The sequence below is a fragment of the Zootoca vivipara genome, chromosome 7 (genome assembly GCF_963506605.1).
Source record: "Zootoca vivipara chromosome 7, rZooViv1.1, whole genome shotgun sequence".
NCBI classification, from domain to species: domain Eukaryota; kingdom Metazoa; phylum Chordata; class Lepidosauria; order Squamata; family Lacertidae; genus Zootoca; species Zootoca vivipara.
Genome location: NC_083282.1, coordinates 44,964,459 through 44,986,877, shown reverse-complemented (window position 1 = coordinate 44,986,877; position 22,419 = coordinate 44,964,459). Strand labels below are relative to the sequence as shown.

At 42.9% G+C, this 22,419-nt stretch overlaps 1 protein-coding gene across 1 annotated transcript in view; it reads left to right on the top strand.

Moving 5' to 3' along the window:
* The window catches only part of ZSWIM5 (zinc finger SWIM-type containing 5), a 114,633-nt gene that overhangs the window by 67,997 nt on the left and 24,217 nt on the right, over positions 1–22,419 (top strand). Inside the window, exons 2-3 of the mRNA XM_035124179.2 lie at positions 12,216–12,572; positions 22,258–22,406. Coding sequence (XP_034980070.2) covers positions 12,216–12,572; positions 22,258–22,406 — 506 coding nt within the window. The remainder of the gene's footprint in view (positions 1–12,215; positions 12,573–22,257; positions 22,407–22,419) is intronic.

Here is a 22,419-nt window from a genome sequence, read left to right as displayed (position 1 = left end):
CAGAGGCGGAGCTAGCTGCTCAGGCACCCGGAGCGGCGCATATGCTGTGCAGCTGTGGGCTAGCTGCCTGCGAGGGCAGGGCTAGTGTCCCAGGGGGCGCCGCCCACAGTGAGCGTCCCGGGGCGGGGTGGCGATGTCACCCCCCCTGCTCAGGGATGACACCCAGGGTGGGCCGCACCCACCGCACCCCCCTTCCTCCGCCACTGGCTACAGCTTGGATATGAACTGTTACTTCAGCAGTGAAGCAGCTCAGGAGCTTATAGAGGAGCTGGAGGCTCTAACCCAGGCATCCCCAAACTCGGCCCTCCAGATGTTTTGGAACTACAACTTCCATCATCCCTAAATAACAGGACCAGTGGTCAGGGATGATGGGAATTGTAGTCCCAAAACAACTGGAGGGCCGAGTTTGGGGGTGCCTGCTCTAACCTTTCTGGGCTCTCAGTTAGGCTCTGATCCAAGCAGGTGCTTCCATGCACTTCCCCCCTTAGGCCAAGTAGCCTCACATACAGCTAGCTTGGCACTATGGTGCTGGTGTGGGATTAGTGGTTCCTCAGACATTGGTAGCGTGGACGACCCTGAGGGGGCTCTTAGGTTTGAGTTGTGGTGGGGCTGAACTCTTACAAGCATCAGTCAGTTTAGTAATCAATTTTTGCCATTTCCAAAGCTTTTCATTTTGTTGGAAGAGATGACAGCAAGCTGATGATGTAGTTCACAAGCAACTTGCTGTAGCCAGCTCTGCTGACTCTGCTGATGAACACGGGTGTTGATGATGTGTGAATTTCAGAACAAACTCGCCTCATTCTAAAACTGGTCTACTACAAACAGATATACTGTATAGATATAGCTGATACTGCTAGTGAAGTCAGACTGTTTGGGATTGATTAATGCCAAGGTTTCATTCCCATTTTCAATTTTATTTTGAGAAACCTTGCATGTAATTCAGGCATGCATGGGCAGATTAAAAATCAATTTGTCTAAGGAATGACAGCCTAGTAGTGGATGTGTTGACTAATGCCTTGGGTCCTGACTGGGGGGAAAGGAGACACCCTAGGCCTGTTTAAAAGAACATGCGCTAATAAATTCTGTATTTCTAATAATTTGAATCAGATGGGCATGGGGGATTGAGGGAGTTTGATTTGTGTTGCTGACATGCAGTAAGAAAGCACCCAGCAAATAGGAGAAAGTTCTATTTTTTGGCTTTGAAATAAGCAAACTTTCCAAATCCTGTATGGATAGTAGTTGCAAACAGTGGAAAATTGAGTTAATACCAGGGCATCTGTGTAAGTGAATGCTTGAAACGAGCAAGCTGCATTGTTCTTTAACTCTACTAATGCTGGAACAGATGGGAAGCGAAGGCCGCTTCACGCATTAGCTGGCGCAGATAAAGAGCAAAGCAAGGAAGGGCCCTTGTGGGTGATTAGAGGTTAACAGGAATAGAAACCAGCAGACTGACTCTTGATTTGCAGGAGGTGTTCTGGGAAAGGAGCAGATGGCAAAGAGAACGTCCCTGCAGCTTATTCAGCTGCTCAGAGAAGTTTATGGCGACCTCTAATACAAACAAGCCTACTTAGAGCCTCTCATTTTAAAGCAGTTCCCTGCATTTCTCTCCACCAGGATCACAGCAGTTCACCTTAACCTGCAGACATAGGTGTTTGCTCCTACCTTTGGCTCATCTGTATGTTTCTGTGCAGGCTGCATGGTTGTGTTCTGATGTTCTGGCAAAGCTTTCTAACACAGTTTCATTTTTGCTTAGATTCCTGGTTATTAGGTTTTGCTCACAAGCCAGATGCTTTGTTTATTGTGGCCTTATTCATCAAGACAGAATTCCGGATTGTGTGTTGGTAATAAATAGCAAGGAGGGGGAGCAGGAAAGAAAATGTGCAAAGTTAATGAAGTCCCTCTATTTCTGCTGTGTCAGCATTCTTCCTGCAGAAAAGCATCCTCCTCTTGCCAAGGAGAGGGACCCACACAATAAGGTCTTCCTTGGATGCTGCTGCTCAGCATACACCATCCATTAGTCATAGATAGAAGTTGCTTTTTGTAAGAAAACATGTACTGTATATTGATAGCAGCCATATTCTTTTTTAAAATAGCGATCACAGTAATCTGTGTGTGTGTGTGTGTATACAAAAGAGAAATTACAGTAAAATGTTTACTTTCCCATCTGTGGGTTTTATTTTTTGTTTTGGTGGTGTGTGAGGTAGGGGGACGACAAAGAGTGGTACATTTTGCTGGAAAGATTAGGTTTTCTTTCTCCATTGTGTGTGGCAACACCTGCCCAGGGAGTCTCTGTGAATCAAAAGAGCAGCAAGCAAAGTGGGTTTAATTGCACACATCTTCTGTGGAGTCTTTCTTGCACTTATAGCACAAAAGGCCATCACTGAGCTGCTTTCAATTGAGCCTGAGAAGACGGGACTGAGAAGAACTCTCCACTATTCTCACAGGCAAGCAAATCACTTTGCTGGAGCATTGTCATGTGGAAATGAGTTCATGAGCCCATCTTCTTTCCAAATGCAAGGTCAGGGATAGAGCAATTGTCAGTTTCAGCTGGCTGGAGCAATTGATCTATTTGCTAGAAAGTGTTTGCTTACCTCCATTCCCTACTGCGCCAGCAAACAGATAGCTTTGAATGTGGGTTTGTTTGTGTGTGTACATACTACACCCTATATTGACAGTCCTGAGTTCACAACTAGCAATTAAAAATTTCTTAGCTTTGGAAATGTGACAATTAGTGTGGCATATGTAACTGACAGTGTGACAACTGTTATTTAGTGCTGGATAAGACTTCTTCTTAGGAAAACAACAAATGTTTTGTTTCCCAAGCTTCTTTCCCTGAAGTACGGGGTGAAGAGATAGAATGTGGTATAGTTTTTCGATGAGGGATTCTGTAATCTAGCACAATTTTGGCCTGGATAATCCTGTTTTGGTGACTTGTACTGGGAACTTGTGCACATCTGCCCAACCCTATCAGTCCCTGCCTTATCTGTTTGCTCCTTTTCAACATATTTGCTTGCCTAAGGGATAAGACATGGAGTATGTTTTTCACCCTGAGGGAAAACGGCTCCACCACAGACAAGCCATTCTCCAACTAGTTCATGATGACCCATGATTGGCCTTTTCTTTGGCCTTTGAAAGGGTGATGTGTTTAAGGTGAGGGAAATGTTTACGAAAAGACAAGCTGGTTCAGGAAGAGCCATGTGATATTAGCCATTCATCACCATTGCATTTCCTTGGTCTCAGGCAACTCTATAATCGGACAGCAGGCTGCTATGCAGCAGACAACATACCGTAGTTGAAATTGGGGTAGTCTGATTAGATGTGGGTGTTTCAGAACTGAAGGCTGAACATGCTCATAAAGATACTGTGCTAGTGAAGAGTGATGGAGAGAAGCAGAAAACTGGCTGGCTTCTGAGCAGCTGCACCTTGCTGATAGTATGCAAGGATGTACTGTATTAGCAATGTCTCCTGGGAACAAAATGTATTCAGCACTTCTCCCTTGTTACAGAAAAACACCAATCCTGTGAGCAACAAGCAGCTTCTATGATCACCACTCTTGTTGAAATTTATACCCTTGCTTCTTCACCAAAGTTCCCAAATCTTAATGCTCATATAGAATTATTTCAAGTGTTCAAAGTTATTTACATGCATTATTTCAGGGATTTTTATGAGAACCCTGTTAAATAAGCCAGCACTATCCCCACATCAAAGATGGCTGAAAGAACAGTGGCTTGCTTGAGACTAGGACTAGGTAATGAGTTTGTGATTGAGGTGGGCTTTGAACGAGGGAACTCTTTGCCATCACACTTCCTCACTTCTCAAATAAGAAAATGATACATGAAAGCTACGTTAAATAGATCTGGTTGCAGAAATGTGCCCTGATCATAGATTTTGGAATTACTTTATAAGAAGTAGACTTGGTGGATAATGAAATATTTTGTGACAGTACAAACTTTGCAGAAGGACTTAGGGAGCAATTCCCAGCTATGGTCAGCCCCCAAGTCATATCATTGGAGTAGCTGCTTGAAGGTTTTGCAGAAATCATGTGAAAATGCTCAAATTCTGGAGCAACTGTAATCTACAACACAGGGGGAAACTTAAGTAATAGTAATTGCAAAAGGCACAGGGTTCTCAGGATGGCTGCTTCAGCTATTCTAGTTCACCAGTTGTGGAGATTAATGAATTATTTAGGGAAAATATTAAAATATACTAATGTGTGAATGAAAGGATGAGGATCTTGTTTGCTGTGTAGGCACATGCTTTGGAAAAAATTATTATACACTTACGAATTTAATGCATTCTGAACGCACATTTGTAAGTCGAAAAAATTTGTAAGTCGAATCCCATAGGAATGCATTGGGAGAAAAAAATCGTAAGTCGAAGCAACCCTATCTAAAAATTCGTAAGTAGAAAAAATCCTATCTAAACTGCATCCAAGATGGCAGACGGAGCTCCATTCGTAAGTAGAAACATTCGTAAGTAGAGTTATTCGTAAGTAGAGGTACCACTGTAGGTAAAAAGGTCTCTGTCAGAAAAACCAGTGAGGTAGCGTTCAGAGTGCATATTGTTGATTGTAAACAAGGCTTCTTAGATCAAAATATTCCTTCCAGGTTTCTTTGTTAAGCCACTTCTCATATGAGCACCCAGTTCAACTAATACATTCAACTGTTCCACTTTGAGCCCAGAGTGTTATTTCCAGGGACGAAGCTTGGTTCATATGTTTGAGATAGGATTACAGTAAAAGGTAAAGGGACCCCTGACCATTAGGTCCAGTCGTGACCGACTCTGGGGTTGCGCGCTCATCTCGCATTATTGGCCGAGGGAGCCGGCGTATAGCTTCTAGGTCATGTGGCCAGCATGACAAAGCCGCTTCTGGCAAACCAGAGCAGCACATGGAAACGCCGTTTACCTTCCCGCTGTAGCGGTTCCTATTTATCTACTTGCATTTTGACGTGCTTTCGAACTGCTAGGTTGGCAGGATCTGGGACCGAGCAACGGGAGCTCACCCCGTCACAGGGATTCGAACCGACGACCTTCTGATCAGCAAGCCCTAGGCTCAGTGGTTTAACCACAGCGCCACCTGGGTCCCAGGATTACAGTACTGTACTACAAAAAAATGAAACAGGAATGAAGGAGAATCAGTGCAATTGCTTGGCCTTTTTATTTCCTAGGTATGACCTGAATCACATTCTGGTAAAGCTGAATTATGACTCATGCACCAGTAGTTTAGGTTACATAAAAGGGAGTTAGACAAATCTATGGAGGAGAAAACTGTCAGTGGCCAATGGAAATGATAGCTGTGAACCACCTCCAGGATTGGAGGCAGCATGCCTCTGAATTGCAGTCAGTAACAGCAGGATAGGGTTTTTCTCTCTTTCCCTGCTTTTCAGCTTCCCACAGGCCATCTGGTTGGCCACTGTCAGAACTGGGCTGGATAGGCCTTTGAGCTGCTTTGTCTTATGTTTTCCTTGAATTGATTTAAAGTCCTCTAAGTTGGTGGCCATCACCACATACTGTGGTAACAAATTCCATAGTTTATATGCTATGTCAAGAACTACTTCCTTTATTCTGTCCATTTTAAAATGAAAAATGAGCTAAACACTGATACCTTTCCTCATAGGGGAATTGCTCCACCCTTCTGATGATTTTGGATTCCCTTTTGGGCATCCCTTCCAGTTCTGCAGTAATCTTTTTGAGAGATGGCAACCAGCACTGGACACTGCCCATACCAAGCTTCGTATAAAGTAATTACAATACTGGCAGCCAAGAACAGGACCTTGGTAGAAAATAAAGTAAATGTGCCAATAAATTGTTGTTCAGTAGGTTGTGTATTTGTGTGTTATTTATTTGGACTATAGCCTGCTTCCTTCTAAAGGTTCAGTACAGGTATACTCATAAACATGTGTGAAAAAAATGAAATGAATGAAGCCTAGTATATATTACAACACACCTTCTGTATTGGGTTACTCTTTGCCACTAAAAGCTGACTCAAGGAAAAGGTCCTGCACTGCTTGTGGAAGATGTCAATCAGTTGCTAAGCAACCACTGAGCACTTCCTGCCCTGCTCTATGCTATATGAGTGGTGCATCAAAAACAATGAAGGTGCAGCATGCTGAAGCAGAGAGTTAGCATAGAACTGCTTGTATTCCCAAAGCTGAAAAGTTGTTTGATATAGCACCATCAAAAAGCATAGAATAACACAAATAAAAGACTTACAATGCCCTAAGGTGATTAAAATCTAAATTTAGAACATTGTGGGGGAAGGAGTGTGAGAGAACTTAGAACGCAGTCCAAGCAATGTGAAGTTATTCCTTCTCCACCAAAAAAAAGGTCCAAATAGTAATTTCCTCCACTTAAATAAATAAAGGAAACAGGTTTGTGGAATTGAACCCAAGTTGAAGTTCAACATGGGACGCGGGTGGTGCTGTGGGTTAAACCACTGAGCCTAGGGCTTGCCGATCAGAAGGTCGGCAGTTCGAATCCCCGCGATGGGGTGAGCCATTGCTCGGTCCCAGCTCCTGCCAACCTAGCAGTTCGAAAGCACGTCAAAGTGCAAGTAGATAAATAGGTGGGAAGGTAAACGGCGTTTCTGTGTGCTGCTCTGGTTCGCCAGAAGCGGCTTTGTCATGCTGGCCACATGACCTGGAAGCTGTACGTCGGCTCCCTCGGCCAATAGAGCGAGATGAGTGCCGCAATCCCAGAGTCGGTCACGACTGGACCTAATGGTCAGGGGTCCCTTTACCGTTATCTTTGAAGTTCAACATGTTATCCACTACATCACACCTATCTCTCTTTGCTTCAGTAATTTTCTGTATCTCTCTGTAGTTAATGAGTGTGTGCTACTTCTCTTCTAATAGACTTGTCCCACCCTGCCATGAGATTCCCACTTCCAGGGTGGCAGCCTGACTCTCCTTATGAGATGTTGTCCTGTACAGTAAGAGTTTGCTTCCCAGTTTTGTACTGGGGTTTACTAGTGCTTACTACGGTATTATCTTTCAAGGGCAAGCTTAGTGTGGCTGGCCGGCCAGCCAGCCAAAGACATTCCAAGTGCTGATGTAAAGACTGTAAATAAAACGACTACAGTACTCAAGCTTGTTTTTTTCCAGAACAGTGTTTAATCTCTGGCTAAGCTTTTGATAAATATTTTGCATGTGTTTTTTCCCTAGTTAATCTGTAATAGATGTGCTGTCATGACAGCTAGAAATTAAACTGACACTAGATTTAAAGCTAAACACTAGATAAACTTGGCAGACTCCAGATATATTTATGGCTTATTTGATACAAACATGTAGGATGTGAGCTTTGTCTTCTTTCTCTTAGACTGTTTTCCACTGTCATCAAAATTGGAAAAGGATAGAAATTTTGGCTAAATGTAATATGACTCTAGGGTTGTTTCATGATACCTGAAAGCAAATGATAAAAACAGAGCTGTTCAGTTGGCTTCTGAGTCTACCTTACCTTCAGAGATTGAGTATGCAGATCAGAGAGTCACATTTGGGCAAATACAGATGATCACAGGGGATTGGGGGGGTTGGGAATGTGCAGCAGACTTTCTCTTACACATTTTCTTCCTCTTGCATGTTTATTCTATCCCCCATTTCTGGATTGCTGACACTATAGTTTGCAATGACATACAAAACCAAACAAACAGTGGTTAGCATTAATATCTATTCTAAACTGTGAACTGGAAGCTAGTGCTAACCATAGTTGCCTGATTCCGATGTGACAAACTATGGTTTCAACAACCTGGAAATGGAAGCACATGACAGTAGAGGAAGAGAGGAGCACACAAAGCTGTAATAAATTCTCAGCAGCACAGTCCTATGCAGATGTCCTGAAAAATAAATCTGGCTGAGTTCAGCTATGCTTTCAGGTAAGTGTTCCTAGGAATTGCATCCTAAACCATGGGGGATCATCTGAACTAAGCCATGGTGTTTATCATGCAGTGTACAGAATTAGATTTTCCAGCATGTAACAGGCCTTATAGTACTCAGAAACGGTAATCCTAATAGAGCAGTAATCGTTCTCACTGTGGTGAAGAATTCTGTATATGGGTGAAATAGACAGTTTGCTAAGTTGAAGTAATATTAATGTGATCATGAACTGATTAATTCAGGCAAAGAAGAAATTAAATGTTCCCATTAGTCTAAGGCACCATCTGCCGTATACTTTTAAAGCAGTATTACATCATATTAAACAAAGAATCATGGAAACTAGTTTGTTACGGATGCTGAGAATTATTAGGAGATCCAGAGTAGATTTACCTGCTAGCTGGCGGGGAGGCAGCAATTGTGGTCCAATGCAGCCTACAGTTGTGGGCGCCCCTCTAGCTTTGGTATAGCTGGGAGATGACATCACTTCCTCCTTTACTGGCCACACTGCCTGCTGGGGCTTGCCTGTGTTGGCAGCCTTTCATGGGTGAGTTTGGGGACACAGCTTTGGGAGCATACCAGAGGGGAGACGTCTCCATGGCTTCCCTCCAGTCCGCTTCTTGGGCATTTAAGCCAGCCATGCCCAAGGAGTTGGGAGTCCCAACAATATCTGGATGGCACCAGTTCACTGGGTGATCTTAGACAAGTAGTCATCTCTCAGCCTAACCCAACTCATAATGTTGTGGTGAGCATAAAAAAGGGGACTGTGTACATCACCTTGATCTCCTTGGAGGAAAGGCAAATAATAAATACACAAATAGATGTTTACAGAGCAGTTTGCATAGGCAGTTTATATCACTTACTGTTTCTTGCTTTCAATGCAAGCGAATGTGGTGAATGTTCATTGGGACCCTGTTGGTTCAGAGTGGGAGGGAGTAATGGGTAAATGAGACCACTGACGGAGGAAGAGGAGTGGGGGGGGGAGCGCCCTGCCCCAGGCAGGGCGATCCCGGCAGGGTGCCATCACGGCTGCCCCGCCCCCAGGACAAACGCCAGCCCCGCTCCCGCCTGCTCTCCGCCCCCCAGTGCCAGAGCATGAAGTTCCGCCACTGAATGAGATACTTTTATCCTTACACAAATAGGGTGATTCAGAAGCACTGTGGTTCTAAGTTTGAAATATGCACCCTCAGCTTTCCTTTCACTACAGCAGTATTTTTGGTGGCTCATGGAACTGCATTTATTTCTGGTGCAGTTGTGATTGCAGAGTACCATTTTATGGTAAGAGAGAAAGAGAGGCAGGCTGGAGAATAAGTACGTTTGCATAGATGCGGGGAAGGTTCTTCATTGAGCAAACAGGGTTCCTTTGGGTCTGTTACCACTCTTGACAGACAATTCTTATGCTCAGCGCTCAAAACACGTAGCAAAACAATCGGGATACCCAAAAGCTTTTGCAAACTTTTGCTCTTTGTTCCTGCTTGCTTGTGATGAAATCACACAGCATAATAATAACCGAGAGAGAGGAAGGTTGGGGGTTGTGGATTATAGCCTTTCATATTCTTGGAAGCAATTGATATAGAGCCATAATTGCCCTTGGCACACGGTGTCAGTGTGTGGTGGTACAGGAGGAAGTAGCTCCTGCTGTTCCATATAAATAATTGTACACAGCCTGAGAGTTGCCTCAGATTTATTTTAAACTAATTATATGAGGAGAGTGGATATGTTTATCAGACAAGTTTTGAATGGTCAATGCTTGGGAGGGCATGTTTCTGGCCTTTATATCAATCCAAGTAATACAGCCCTTTATGGTCGTTTACAAGGCCAATTTTTAAAATCCAGTTCTTAAAGTGAAAGAAACCTCTCAATACTTAATCAGATCTGGATGTGGGTTTTGGCATCGCTTGAAAGAGAATAGCAGCATATAGATGGTTTTGATCCTGTTGATTAAAAACCTCTGGTAGAATTTGTTTCAGAAATCTTATAAGGGTTGGCAAACACACAAGGGATTCATGCAGTTAACGTGGTTTAATCATTTTTCTCTTCTCTTGCTATCTTATAGTTTCCTCTAGTGTGAGTTTTTGTTTGAAATGTACATTCTTAGAAACTTTCCAGCGGTATAAGCAATAAAAGAGCATCAGTGAGGGGGGAAGGGAAATGATACTGTGGTTGAAGCTGTCTATTAAGAATCTGGACACATGGATTTCCTATAAAACCATTTGACCAGTCCTATTTTGAGTTTAGGAAAAGCAGATGATCTTTTAGCTTACTATTTTCATCATTAGCCAGAGATATGTGATGAGAACTACTGTTTTGTGCAGGCGCACATTTTAGAAACTGTTTATTATTTATTGCATTTATATCATACTTTTTCTTCAAGAAGTTCAAGGTGGCATATATGGTTCTCCACCTCCTCATTTAAACCCCACAACAACCCAGTGAGGTAGGCTAGGCTGAGAGGCAGTGACTGACCTAAGGTCGCCCTGTGAGCTTCATGGCTTACCACACTGTGGCTCTCAATGGGGCTTTGTTGTTGATGTTGTTGTTTGGAAGATATTACCCCGTTTTGTGGATTTTCCTCTGACAATCTCAGTTAGAAGGGGATATCAAAGATAATCTATCGCAGGCATCCCCAAACTCAACTCTCCAGGTGTTTTGGGACTACAATTCCCATCATCCCTGACCACTGGTCCTGTTAGCTAGGGATGATGGGAGTTGTAGTCCAAAACATACGGAGGGCCGAGTCTGGGGATGCCTGATCTATTCCAATCTCCTGTTGATGTAGGAAATCTACTAGCAAAGCTTCCCTAACAGCTGGTAATCCAGCCTCTAGATGGTGGCAATCCAGCCAGGAGTGAAGTACGATGGCTCTTCCTTACTGATTTTCTGCAAATAAGGTAACAACTGAAGACTTTTAAGAACTCAGTGAATATTGTTCTTGCTCTTGCTTGCCATGACAAATAAAACTACCGTAGTTATTGAAAAGGAAGAAGTTAGAGATTGTCACATGGTACTAAATCCAATTTCCTTATGCCTACATGCAGATGATACTAGGTGGTTGCTGTGTTAATTGAACAGGTTTGATGTAGATCACAATCACTGTTGCCCTGTGTTAAAAGCCGAGTGTGGTGCACTTTTAGGGTCTTAGAGTGCACCCAGAAATTGTGCTTTCAAGTAGAATAAATGCAGGAATTGAAACATTTTCTAGAATGTTGTTCCTATTGATTGAGGTCTTAAAATAGGAGACTTGAAAAATGTAAATATTTTAATGCAGTGTGATATTACTTATGTATTTGTTAACATTTATTTGCTCCCTTTCTTACCCGCTGTTGCATCATGGCAAAATAAAGAATTATTCATTTACTTCGAACTATATAGAATTGGTGAGACTTGTTTCTACTCTTTGGTAGTTTGATGGAATTTTCCTAGCTGACTCAGAAGAAGAATGCTCTTTCCCATTTTCTAATCCATTTGAGATGTGTTTGGAGATTAGGGCAGTTGAATACGGCATGGGAATGAATGTAGGCTATTATACAGTTGTGCAATATTGTCTATTGCCAATATTGTGCAGAATTCTGCTCTAGGTTTTGCATCCTACTTTTTAGTGAATCATTGCTCATTTTTTGTTCCTTAAAGCGAAGAAATATGGATTGATGTTTAATAGACACATGTTGAAATTTTATTCAAAAGCAATTAATGTCCTTTTAAACCAGATTTGGTATCATGTGTTGTATCTTGCATGAGGATCTGGTGTTCAGCTGATTTTGAAAAGCTTGCATTTGCCAAGATATACTACATCATGTCTTCTGGCAGAGAAAATGAGCAAGATCGAGCATGATATTAAACTCACTCTTCCATCAGATGAAGAAGGAAACTTCAGGTTGCAGCCAACCCCTCCTCATTTCGGCAGTATAAATAAAATGAAGCAATGGAGTATGAGAGATGCTTTGCAGGATTCATCCTTGCCCTTTAGCTACTCACGGAACTAATAATAAAACAGCTCCTCTAAGTTTGGTTGTGGCTTAAGAGTTTTAAGACAATCTGGAATGAATTTTATGCCAGCCCAGCTAATTCAAAAGCAAATTCAATCTCTTACATACGGTTGGGTACTGCTATTAGTTCACTTTGGGATTATTCTGAGTTGGTCAAAGAGTGCAGAACTTTACTGTTCAGCTGAAACATCTTCATGCAGAATAGTGAGCCTCAAATATATGTTCATTTTTGAGTGAGGGCAATGTAATTTGTCGCTGTGGCACATTGTTATTAGCATTTATACAATTTGAGCAGGTTAGTGGGCTATTATTATAACACTCCTTTGCAAAGCTAAATATCCTTCTCTTGTTCTCCTTCCAGGTTTCCACCTGAGTGGCACAGTAACAGAACCTGCCACTGCAGCAGAAGCAGAAATGACCTACAAGGTAGCCATCAGCTTTGACCGGTGCAAAATAACTTCTGTGACATGTGGTTGCGGGAACAAGGACATTTTTTACTGTGCACATGTAGTGGCACTCTCACTGTACAGGATTCGCAAGCCTGATCAGGTCAAACTCCGTCTTCCTATCTCAGAGACTCTTTTCCAAATGAACAGAGACCAGCTCCAAAAGTTTGTTCAGTATTTGATCACAGCCCACCACACTGAAGTGCTCCCGACAGCCCAGAAATTGGCTGATGAAATCTTGTCCTCCAACTCTGAAATCAATCAAGTGCATGGTAAGTCTGCCTGTTGAAAATCGCCTTTGATAAATTCCTATAGCAGCATGTAACCCAACTAACAGATAACTCTTGCTCAGTGGTAAGCAAGTGTAGCTGAGATGTTAAATACAATGCTTGTTAATGTTCCAGTACAAAATGTTGTCAGTGATTTTTCCCTTACTCATGAGGGAAGAGCTGGTGATTAGAGCCAAACTGGTAGTTTGCAGTGTGCTTTGTACTCCCCACTTGGAAATGGGTATTGAAGCAAATATTGATTAAGAGTTGACACTGAAATCACGGCCTGAGAAGATCATTGAGGCCTGGATCTCCTCACCTCTTATTGCTTTCTGTCTGGTCTGTTTAAGTCACTTACATAATACATTTCCACGGCTTGCCAATTAAACGTTCATCCTCACTATATTTCTGCTTGTGTGGTGAGATGGAGGAATTAAGATGTGGGGGTGAATTAATGTCCATCAAATACTTTGAAGGTGAAAAGTTACGTAGGGGAGAGAGAGAGATGAATCAGTAGATATAAAATGGGCCTGGATATTTGAGAATAACATACATATAATTCTGATACATCAGTGCTAGCTTGCTGGAGGTGGGAAGAAGTGTGCAGTGGCTGCTTTTTTTTAAAAAAAAACTCAATTGCTTGTTAGGGCAAGTACTAAAAAGGATAAGGAAACTTTTATTCTTGAAGATGTGGGATTTCTGGGATGTGCATAGGCAAGTGGTTATTTTCAGTTTTCCCTTTCATGCTTAGGAACTCACTGCTGTGCTTTGCAATAAGGAAATATTAGTTTTCTGTTTGTGTGGTATTTCTGAAAGTCTTCAGATTTTCTCATTTTCCTTGATGTGTCAGACATGGTGCACCTTTCCGTTCTCTGCTTGTGGCACCAGGGCCGGCTCTAAGGCAAGGCTGGGTGGCGCAGGATGCCAGGGCGCCGGGCCGCCAGGGGGGCGCCGCGCGGCTGTGCCTGCTGCAGCGGTGCTGTGCGCTGCGCCCGCTAGTCGCGGCAGGAAACGGGGCAGGGGGGGGGGCGCGCCAGAGCAATCTTCGCACCACGGCGCCAGGGTGCCCGATATGCTTAAGATGGACCTGTGTGGCATCTGGATGACAATGTATTATTTAATGCATATAGTCCTATCCCATTAAGAACATAGGAAGAGCCCCGCTGGATCACATCTAAGGCCTAGTAGTTTGTCCAGCTTCCACCCACCCACCCACCCACCCATCCATCGTGGGCAGTCAGATGCCTATAGGAATCCCACAAGCAGGACTTGAGTGTTGCAGTTACTTAAATACAGTCAGCATTTAACAAGCATTTAACAGCCTTACAAGCTGAAAGGGGGTGGGTGTCCAGAAAAATACTTTGGCAATCCCACCAGCTATTGAACCCAACATGTTTTGACTATACACAATTTAGGCTTTAGGTGTGATCTCCTGAATGTAACCCCTTGTGTAAGTTGTGGGCTTACTGTAGTGCAGTCTTAGTCCAGAAAGAGAACGAATTGATAACACTGTATGTGATGAACTGAACAAAAACAGTACATAATATGAGGAGAAATAAACAGGGATTTTGTGTTTCTGAAGAATTCAGGCCAAGCCCATACTAGGAATATACACAGTGGAAAACTCCCTTAGAACTACACAGGCAACCAGAGCACAAGTTACCTTAGCAAGGATCATGCTATTCTGACTGGTTGCTAGGCAACAACAACATCTTCTTAGTTAGCTGTACTTCTAGTGTTGTGATACTCTTGGACTATATATAGTGACTAGGGCTTTGCTCTTTAAGGTGATAGCACATGTACCTATCAGCTCAGGAGTATGTGAAAAAGAAAAACTTAATCCCTGTATCTCTAATAGGTATCAGTTCCTACTATAGGGCTGTATGGGGTGTTATGGGAGGGCTAGTACCTCTGGTGGGGAACACATCATGTTCCTTCTGGAGTAATTTGTCCACCTTTGGTTCCCACCCTGCACTCAGCTCCTAGAACTGTCAGCAGCCACACCCCAGGAACAGCTTCAACTGGCTGCCTAAACCAGGTGAGGGTCTCAAACCCTTGGTGAGTTAGGGAAAGGGAAAGGAGCTAGGAGAAGGAAAACTGATCCTAAACCTTTGCTGCCTTGCAGCTATACTCATTTGTGAGAAAGGTTTCAGGAATAAACCCCAAGGAACAATCTGAACCTGCTGACTTGAGGGACAACCCTACACAAATTTGTAGCGGAGTCCCGAAGATGGTTGGATGGCATCTTGTAAACCTCCTTCTGGCAAATCCTGCAGCCAAGCTGGTGCCAAACATAATGCTCTGCTTTCCTTTGGACCACATTAGCAAGGCAAGAATTGACTGGGGAGCCCGGGATCTCCAGACACACTGTCCAGGCTTGTGCCCTGGGAAGGTCACTTTGGTGCTGCTAACAAAGTGGTTTGACTTCACCCCCGGAGGAGGTGCACTCCATTGTCTCTCGAGATAGATGGATATCAACATGTCAATCCATGGTCTCAAGTATCCTTCCTCGGTGTTTAGAGTAATGCATCTTTACAGTGTGATCATGCAGTGGGGCAGACAGTCCAGGATTCAAAGGGTGTTGATAACTTTCAGATCCATAGCCACTGTGGTTTAAAAATCTGGTGCCTGAGCATATTAGCATGTGGGGATTTGTCAGCTGCCAGAGTGCTAGCAGAAGGTACCCAGAGGCTTTTTGACTGTGATACTCAAAAACTAGGAAACAATGTTGTTTCTATTTGTAGATATTTTTAAGTGAGGAGGAGTGACTAAAAATAAAACCCTCAGTTTAGATCTAACTAATTATTTGGAGATGACAAAACAGCTCATATTCACAGCATCTTCTCTGAAACATGTTTTGCTTTTTAACTGCCAAATGCAGAGCCTGTATCCTTGATCCTAGTTGATGACACACAAAACATGCTTCCCAGGGTAGGATTAAAGATGCCTCATGCCTTGGCATTGATTAGGAAGAAACAAATCCTAAATCAATGGACTTCTCCCTTGCATACCATCATTCAGACATGGCCCAGAGAACTTGAGATGTATCATCTGTCCCCTGAGCTGACTTGTATGGTTAATGGCTCAGGAGCATCTCTTGCCAAGTCCAGTATGTCTTATTAGCTTACCGTAATCAGCAATGTAAACATGGATACACTGGCTAACTGGATTCCATCATGAGAGCACACAGCAGAATGTGAAATATGGAAAATATACAAACATTGAAAAAAAGGATCCTTGGGTTAAGGATGCTTGCTGTCAAATACCCAAAGGGAGCAATTCTGCTGGCAGAAATTAAACCTCATACATCTGCCTGCCAGTTTCCCTCTGCACTTTGACCATGTACAGATTTCTTATTTGTAGATGTTTTAAGTTATATGTGCATTTTCCTTGGTCAGTTCAGATTCTCAGGCATGTAGAATTCCCTGGATTCTGATCCTTGACTCCAGCTGACCCCTGTGGACCTCCACTTGTGATGTTGGGCATGGTCTTCAGGGATGCGTGTTTGGTCCTGTTGTTTGCAGTGTTGGTACCACATCAGTTCAGATGTAAGAGGGACAAAAAGTGAGTTGGAGATGTAGCCTTTGTTACTTAGGCTTGTTCTACGTAGTTTGGAAATGAACTGATTTATTTGCAGTATTCCATTTTATGCTTTTCCATTCCGTGAACTTGTAACACATCCATTCCCCTATATTCTGTATCTGACATTGCCGCAGGCTGAAAATGGCTCTGAAGATATAAGATGCATCTGTGGTTGAGCTATGGGCCTGCTGTTATCAGCAATGGGTTTTGTTTGCAGCATATTGTACTCGCTTCATCCTCCCATTCATTGATGGATTCCTTCTGTGGTATACCTTCCTCCTCTCACCAATGTGTTTCTCGTTTCCCTGTAGGCATCACCTGCTGCAAGAGGTCCAGCTCTCACTTCCATACATCACTACTGGGAAAACCATAGCTTTAACTATACGGACCTTTGTAGGCAAGGTTATGTCTCTGCTTTTTAAGATGCTGTCTAGGTTTGTCATTGCTTTTCTCCCAAGAAGCAGGCGTCTTTTAATTTCGGGACTGCTGTCACCATCTGCAGTGATCAAGGAGCCCAAGAAAGTAAAATCTCTCACTGCCTCCATTTCTTCCCCTTCTATTTGCCAGGAGGTGATGGGACCAGTGGCCATGATCTTGGTTTTTTTGATGTTGAGCTTCAGACCATATTTTGCGCTCTCCTCTTTCACCTTCATTAAAAGGTTCTTTAATTCCTCCTCACTTTCTGCCATCAAGGTTGTGTCATCTGCATACCTGAGGTTGTTGATATTTCTTCCGGCAATCTTAATTCCAGCTTGGGATTCATCTAGTCCGGCCTTTCGCATTATGAATTCTGCATATAAGTTAAATAAGCAGGGAGACAATATACAACCTTGTCGTACTCCTTTCCCAATTTTGAACCAATCAGTTGTTCCATATCCAGTTCTAACTGTAGCTTCTTGTCCCACATAGAGATTTCTCAGGAGACAGATGAGGTGATCAGGCACTCCCATTCTTTTAAGAACTTGCCATAGTTTGCTGTGGTCGACACAGTCAAAGGCTTTTGCATAATCAATGAAGCAGAAGTAGACATTTTTCTGGAACTCTCTAGCTTTCTCCATAATCCAGCGCATGTTTGCTATTTGGTCTCTGGTTCCTCTGCCCCTTCGAAATCCAGCTTGCACTTCTGGGAGTTCTCGGTCCACATACTGCCTAAGCCTGCCTTGTAGAATTTTAAGCATAACCTTGCTAGCGTGTGAAATGAGCGCAATTGTGCGGTAGTTGGAGCATTCTTTGGCACTGCCCTTCTTTGGAATTGGGATGTAGACTGATCTTCTCCAATCCTCTGGCCATTGCTGAGTTTTCCAAACTTGCTGGCATATTGGGTGTAGCACCAATAGCACCAATAGCACCAATAGCACAGTAGGATAGAATCTCTTAATATTATATATATATATATATTGAATGGATAAACTCAGCTTTGGTTCCTTTATTACTGCTTTGGAGATCCACACAGATTGCCAGACTGGGTATATCAGGTTTTCTGTGCATCTCCTCTTTACGATTCTTATGCTGTGCAGGTACTGACCATGGCAATATTTATGTGGCAGATTGCTGCAGAAAAGTGATAGAACATACCAAGGTGAGGAAAACACCTCACATTATTCCAGGCACCTCACTTTTAAGTCTATGTACAAGGCTGAGGCTGAAGCTTTAAGGGGTTGTTATCTCTAGAAAAATAATAATCATTGTGTATTGTAAACATCCCCCAGGAGAATGTCTGTAAAGCTGATCTGAGACCAGATTTTGAAGGTAGCAATGTTGCTGCTATATGAGTGACAGTTTAAGGGGTCTCAAGGCCTTCTCTTTGTTCAGTCCTCAATCAGTTTGGAGCTAAGATGAGACAATTGCCCATTGTCTTCCATGTGTTACCGTGTGCCACTGGTTGGCTTAACAGCATGTCAATGTTGGCAAAAGGAATATGACAGTACATCTTATTAATATTTGAGCATGTTGCAAATTCTGTTGTTTAGTCTAAAATGTGTACCCGTTTTTCCAGTGTAATTTATAGCACATTATTTTCATCTGTGCCATGTCCGACAGAGCCTATTAAAGCATTCTTTTATGAATTTCTGATAAGCAAATTCACTGATTGCTAATTAGATTCACCCCCCCTGCCTTAATTGAAGGAGTTGTTGCAGTTTAATTAATATCGGGCTCAATATATAAAAGTGAAAATGAAAATAAATTATATTCAACAGTTTAAGCTGCATCGTGGCTCTTCAGTTTTGTTTACTTGTAGCATGGATTCTTTGAAACAAGCACAAAAAAGCAATGAATTACTGTTAGTTTTGTTTTTTGTTTCTTTACTGCTTGCTCATGTTCAGAAAAACAAATAAAGTGTGCTTACGTATAGAAATATAGGTAAAAACTTTGTTTTCGGAACTGATTCCTGTACTTTTCGTTGATGTCGTTATAGAGCATGGGGATTCTCAAAACCTTTGCAAACCAGATAATGGGATAACAGCTTCTTCTAATATGTGTGAATGTGAAGAAAGGTTTGGGTAATGGAAGCTGAATGCTAGAATTTTTCCATTTGCTGCTTGACAGTGAACCTGGCCCATTGTTTAAATTATGAACAGTTGGGTAATATGAGCACTGGATGAAGTCCTTTCTCTTTGTTTGTTAAAAATATATATATATTTCCTTACATCTGTACCCCACCTATCATGGAACAAACCCACACATGTGGCTCCCAGACAGTTTCTCATCAAGGCATTGGGCAGACCCAGACCTGCTTACGGTAGCAGCAGCAAGGCAATGGCATCATGTGCTTTCGGACCACACCTAGTTTACCTAATGGCCACCTGACATTTTGGAACCTGTGGTAATAGTGCACAGTGTTTTCCTCTTGTAAGACGCAAACCATGTCTTTGAGGCTTGGCTGGTAAGTGTCTCATGCTGATTGCTTAAAGGTAGTGTATCTTGTCATATAAAAAAAAATCCTGTGGATGGCAAAATGGCTTTGCCATTCTTTTTGAAGTTCTTGTGAAGCAGCTGATTTTTTTTTGATGGAATGATTACAATGTGGGGGAAATTTTTTTTAGGTGCATAGTTAAAACATATTGCCTTGGTTCCCTGAGCAACATCTTGGCTCCTCTAGGGCTTGAAAATGCCAGCTGCCACTGAGCCCATGCAGAAGTGGCAGGACAGAGCTGCTTACTGGGACGGAGAAGGGCAGCGGGGAAGTTGGGATGTGCAGCCAAACCAACAGAAGCACTAGATTGGCTCTGCCCGTGCTCCTGCACAGCTCCAACCTCACCACCACTCTTCCCCATCTCCATACCATCCTAGCAGATGCCAGTAGCATCAGTGTCAGGAAAGTGGCTTTGTTGCACCACCTCGGCTGCTCCGTGGCCCATAAAAGGGTGTGGCAGAGTAAGAGTGGAGCTCCTGCAGGACATTCCTATTCTCCCACCCACCATCTGGACTAGGATCTGGGCAGATTTCTTAACCTGTGATCTCTGAATGGGGGTAAACCTTTACTGACAACACCAAGCACAATTCTAGTGGACTAGACTGAACGGGAAGTGCAGTAGCTATTCCTTTCCTTCTGCTGCCCATGCCTTGCTGTTCCAGCAATGACCCCTTTACTCACTGAAGTGTAGTAATAAGCATGAGGCAAGTGGGTTAAAGTTCAACAGAGCATGCTCCAGGCACCATGATTTTTCATTGTCATGATTTTTCACCCAGCTTTTTCTGTGCACAGAGACAGTCTGGTGTAGGGAACTTGGGGTTTTTTTTGTTTTGTTATCTAATGTCAAGCATCCAGATGCAGAGATGCTGATAATTTCTACAAAGTAGAAGCATTGTTCAGTTCTTCACAAAGCTGCCTTTGAAGCATTTCAAAGGTTTGAAAATAGAATCTATTTTTTTCCTGGTTTGTGCAAATTGACTGCAACACGACAATGCAGAATGCTTTCTAATTTCACGGGAGTGCTCTACAACAGAGTGCTTCATAAATATTGCTTTGTCCTCTTCAAGTGCAAGCTACTCCCCTCCCCATAGCTTCAAAGGGAGGAAGGAAAGCTGGTAAACTCTGCATCTCTCAGTTTTAAGCTCAACTTCTTTTGACTCTACAAGAATTTCCTTTCAGTCTTGTGGCATCCTCTGCATTTAATTGTGCAAGGCACATCAACTGGGCTACCAGCTGCTCTTGCAAACCATTGCATGCCTTGCAGCATTCCTGAATGTAAGCATGAAGAGTAAAAGACACTGAATGTGTGAGGATGGGGAGGAACTAATCAGAACTATATTGAGAAACTTAAAACAGGAAGACATGAGGCTCTGAGAAAGGAAAACAGAAGCCTATTCTTTAGGGCATGATTATTCTTTCTTAATAAAACACTCCAGATGAGCCATTTAAGAGTCTGGCTCCTGTTCCCCACAGTGAGCATTACATAGGAGGAGAGTTACCTGCAAAACAAAATCTTACCAGTCTCCAGATGCTCCAGAGATGTGAAACCTCTTAAACAGTAGCTAAAGCAAGATGATTCTCCTAAGTCAATGCAAGACAAGTCACCCATTAAGTACAATTCCAGGGTCAGTAGTCTCAGTGATTCCTCCCTGAATGCACTCAGAACTATGCAAGAAGCAGGCATGCGTGCACACACACACACTGGTCACACACATGCGAGGAGCCTCAGACTTTCCAGAAGTAGGAGGCTTTGCCTGGCAAAGCAGAAATTTGTCTGTTGTTTCCTTCTGTTCTTTCCTGCTGCTGGATGAAGGGGGGGAATGGAATTCCCCATCTAACAGCAAGTAGCTGAGCCATGAACATTCTTGTCATATAGATATTCAGGAAGCAGCTTGTTTTCTAACACTAGTTTAGGGAAAAGAAAATTAAGCCCCACCCCATTGAATTGCATTTTTTCATTTGATGGTTGGTTGTTGCAAAGGTACTTTTGAAGCTTGCTGTTGCCTAAAGTGGTAGAAGGGCATCTGTGTCTACTTCCATCACTTGGGGTTGACTTGCACTCTAGTCAGCCTGGATATTGGTCTAGTGCCCTATGTGTTAAACTGTTGGCCATCCTTGTGATGCCCGTCTGTTAAGCCACCTTTAGCCACAGCCATATGTGTACCAAAGGCAGTAATTTTGCTCATTCTGGGAAAAGGGTAATCCAAAAGTGATTGAATAATGTCGCCCTGCAATCATTGCACTTACAGTGCATTTCCATCTTACTTTGTGATCCTGGAACTGTTTCACATAGCTCCCAGTTGAGCCTTCCTGGAAGTTGAAAGCCCAGTCCATTGTTGTTGTTGTTGTTTAGTCATTAAGTTGTGTCCGACTCTTCGTGACCCCATAGACCAGAGCACACCAGGCACTCCTGTCTTCCACTGCCTCCCAGTCCATTAGCTAGGATTAAATTATTCCTTGGATATTGCATGTCTTCTGCATGGACATCTCCTAACCTTCCTTCAAGCTCACTAGATTCACTGGACCCAGCAGTTGATGGTTGCTTGTACAGTATGTGTTCACTGCCTGGAACAGAGAATTGCACTGTTTTAGAGACATGGTTACTCTCTGCTGATACGTATACAAGAAAAGCTGGGCACAGATCAGCACCAGAAGATGGACGAAATATGGAGTGTTTGTCATCCAGACTGTTCGCTAAGTCTAGGGGATCACTACATGGCAGATGTGGGTCTTCAGCCTAAAGTACTGTAGTATGTTTTAAAGCTCTTGGGAGCCCAGAAGGGTCTAACACTCACAGTTATCCTAGTTCATTTCATGAATTACTAGGTTTAAGAACAAATGATTAACAGCACTGTAAGTACCATACAGTACCTATAATGACAGCAAGGCACTGAAATTTTATCCTCTAGTATTGTTTGGTCTTATCATTCCTTCATTATGGGTCAACTATTATAAGCTGGTGTGTCTGCTTCCTATTTGGCTCTAATGCCCCTACACTGCAGTGATACTTGTTCTTTAGTGAAAACAAAAATCAACCGTAGAAATACTGCAGTATTGGTTTGCATAAGAGAATGGTTTTCATTTCCTGTTTTGAATGCAATAGAAAGTATCCTCATAACAAATTTACATGGCAGGATGGACCGATGCCTCTGAACATGGTTTCTTTTAATAGCTGGGCTTCTCTTGCCACAGGTGCGCCAGACCCCACTGCAGGGGCAAGCATAGATGACGAGAATTGCTGGCATTTGGATGAGGAACAGGTTCGAGAGCAGGTGAAGCTGTTCCTCTCCCAAGGAGGGTACTATGGCTCTGGAAAGCAACTCAATTCCATGTTTGCTAAGGTGAGGCGTGGCT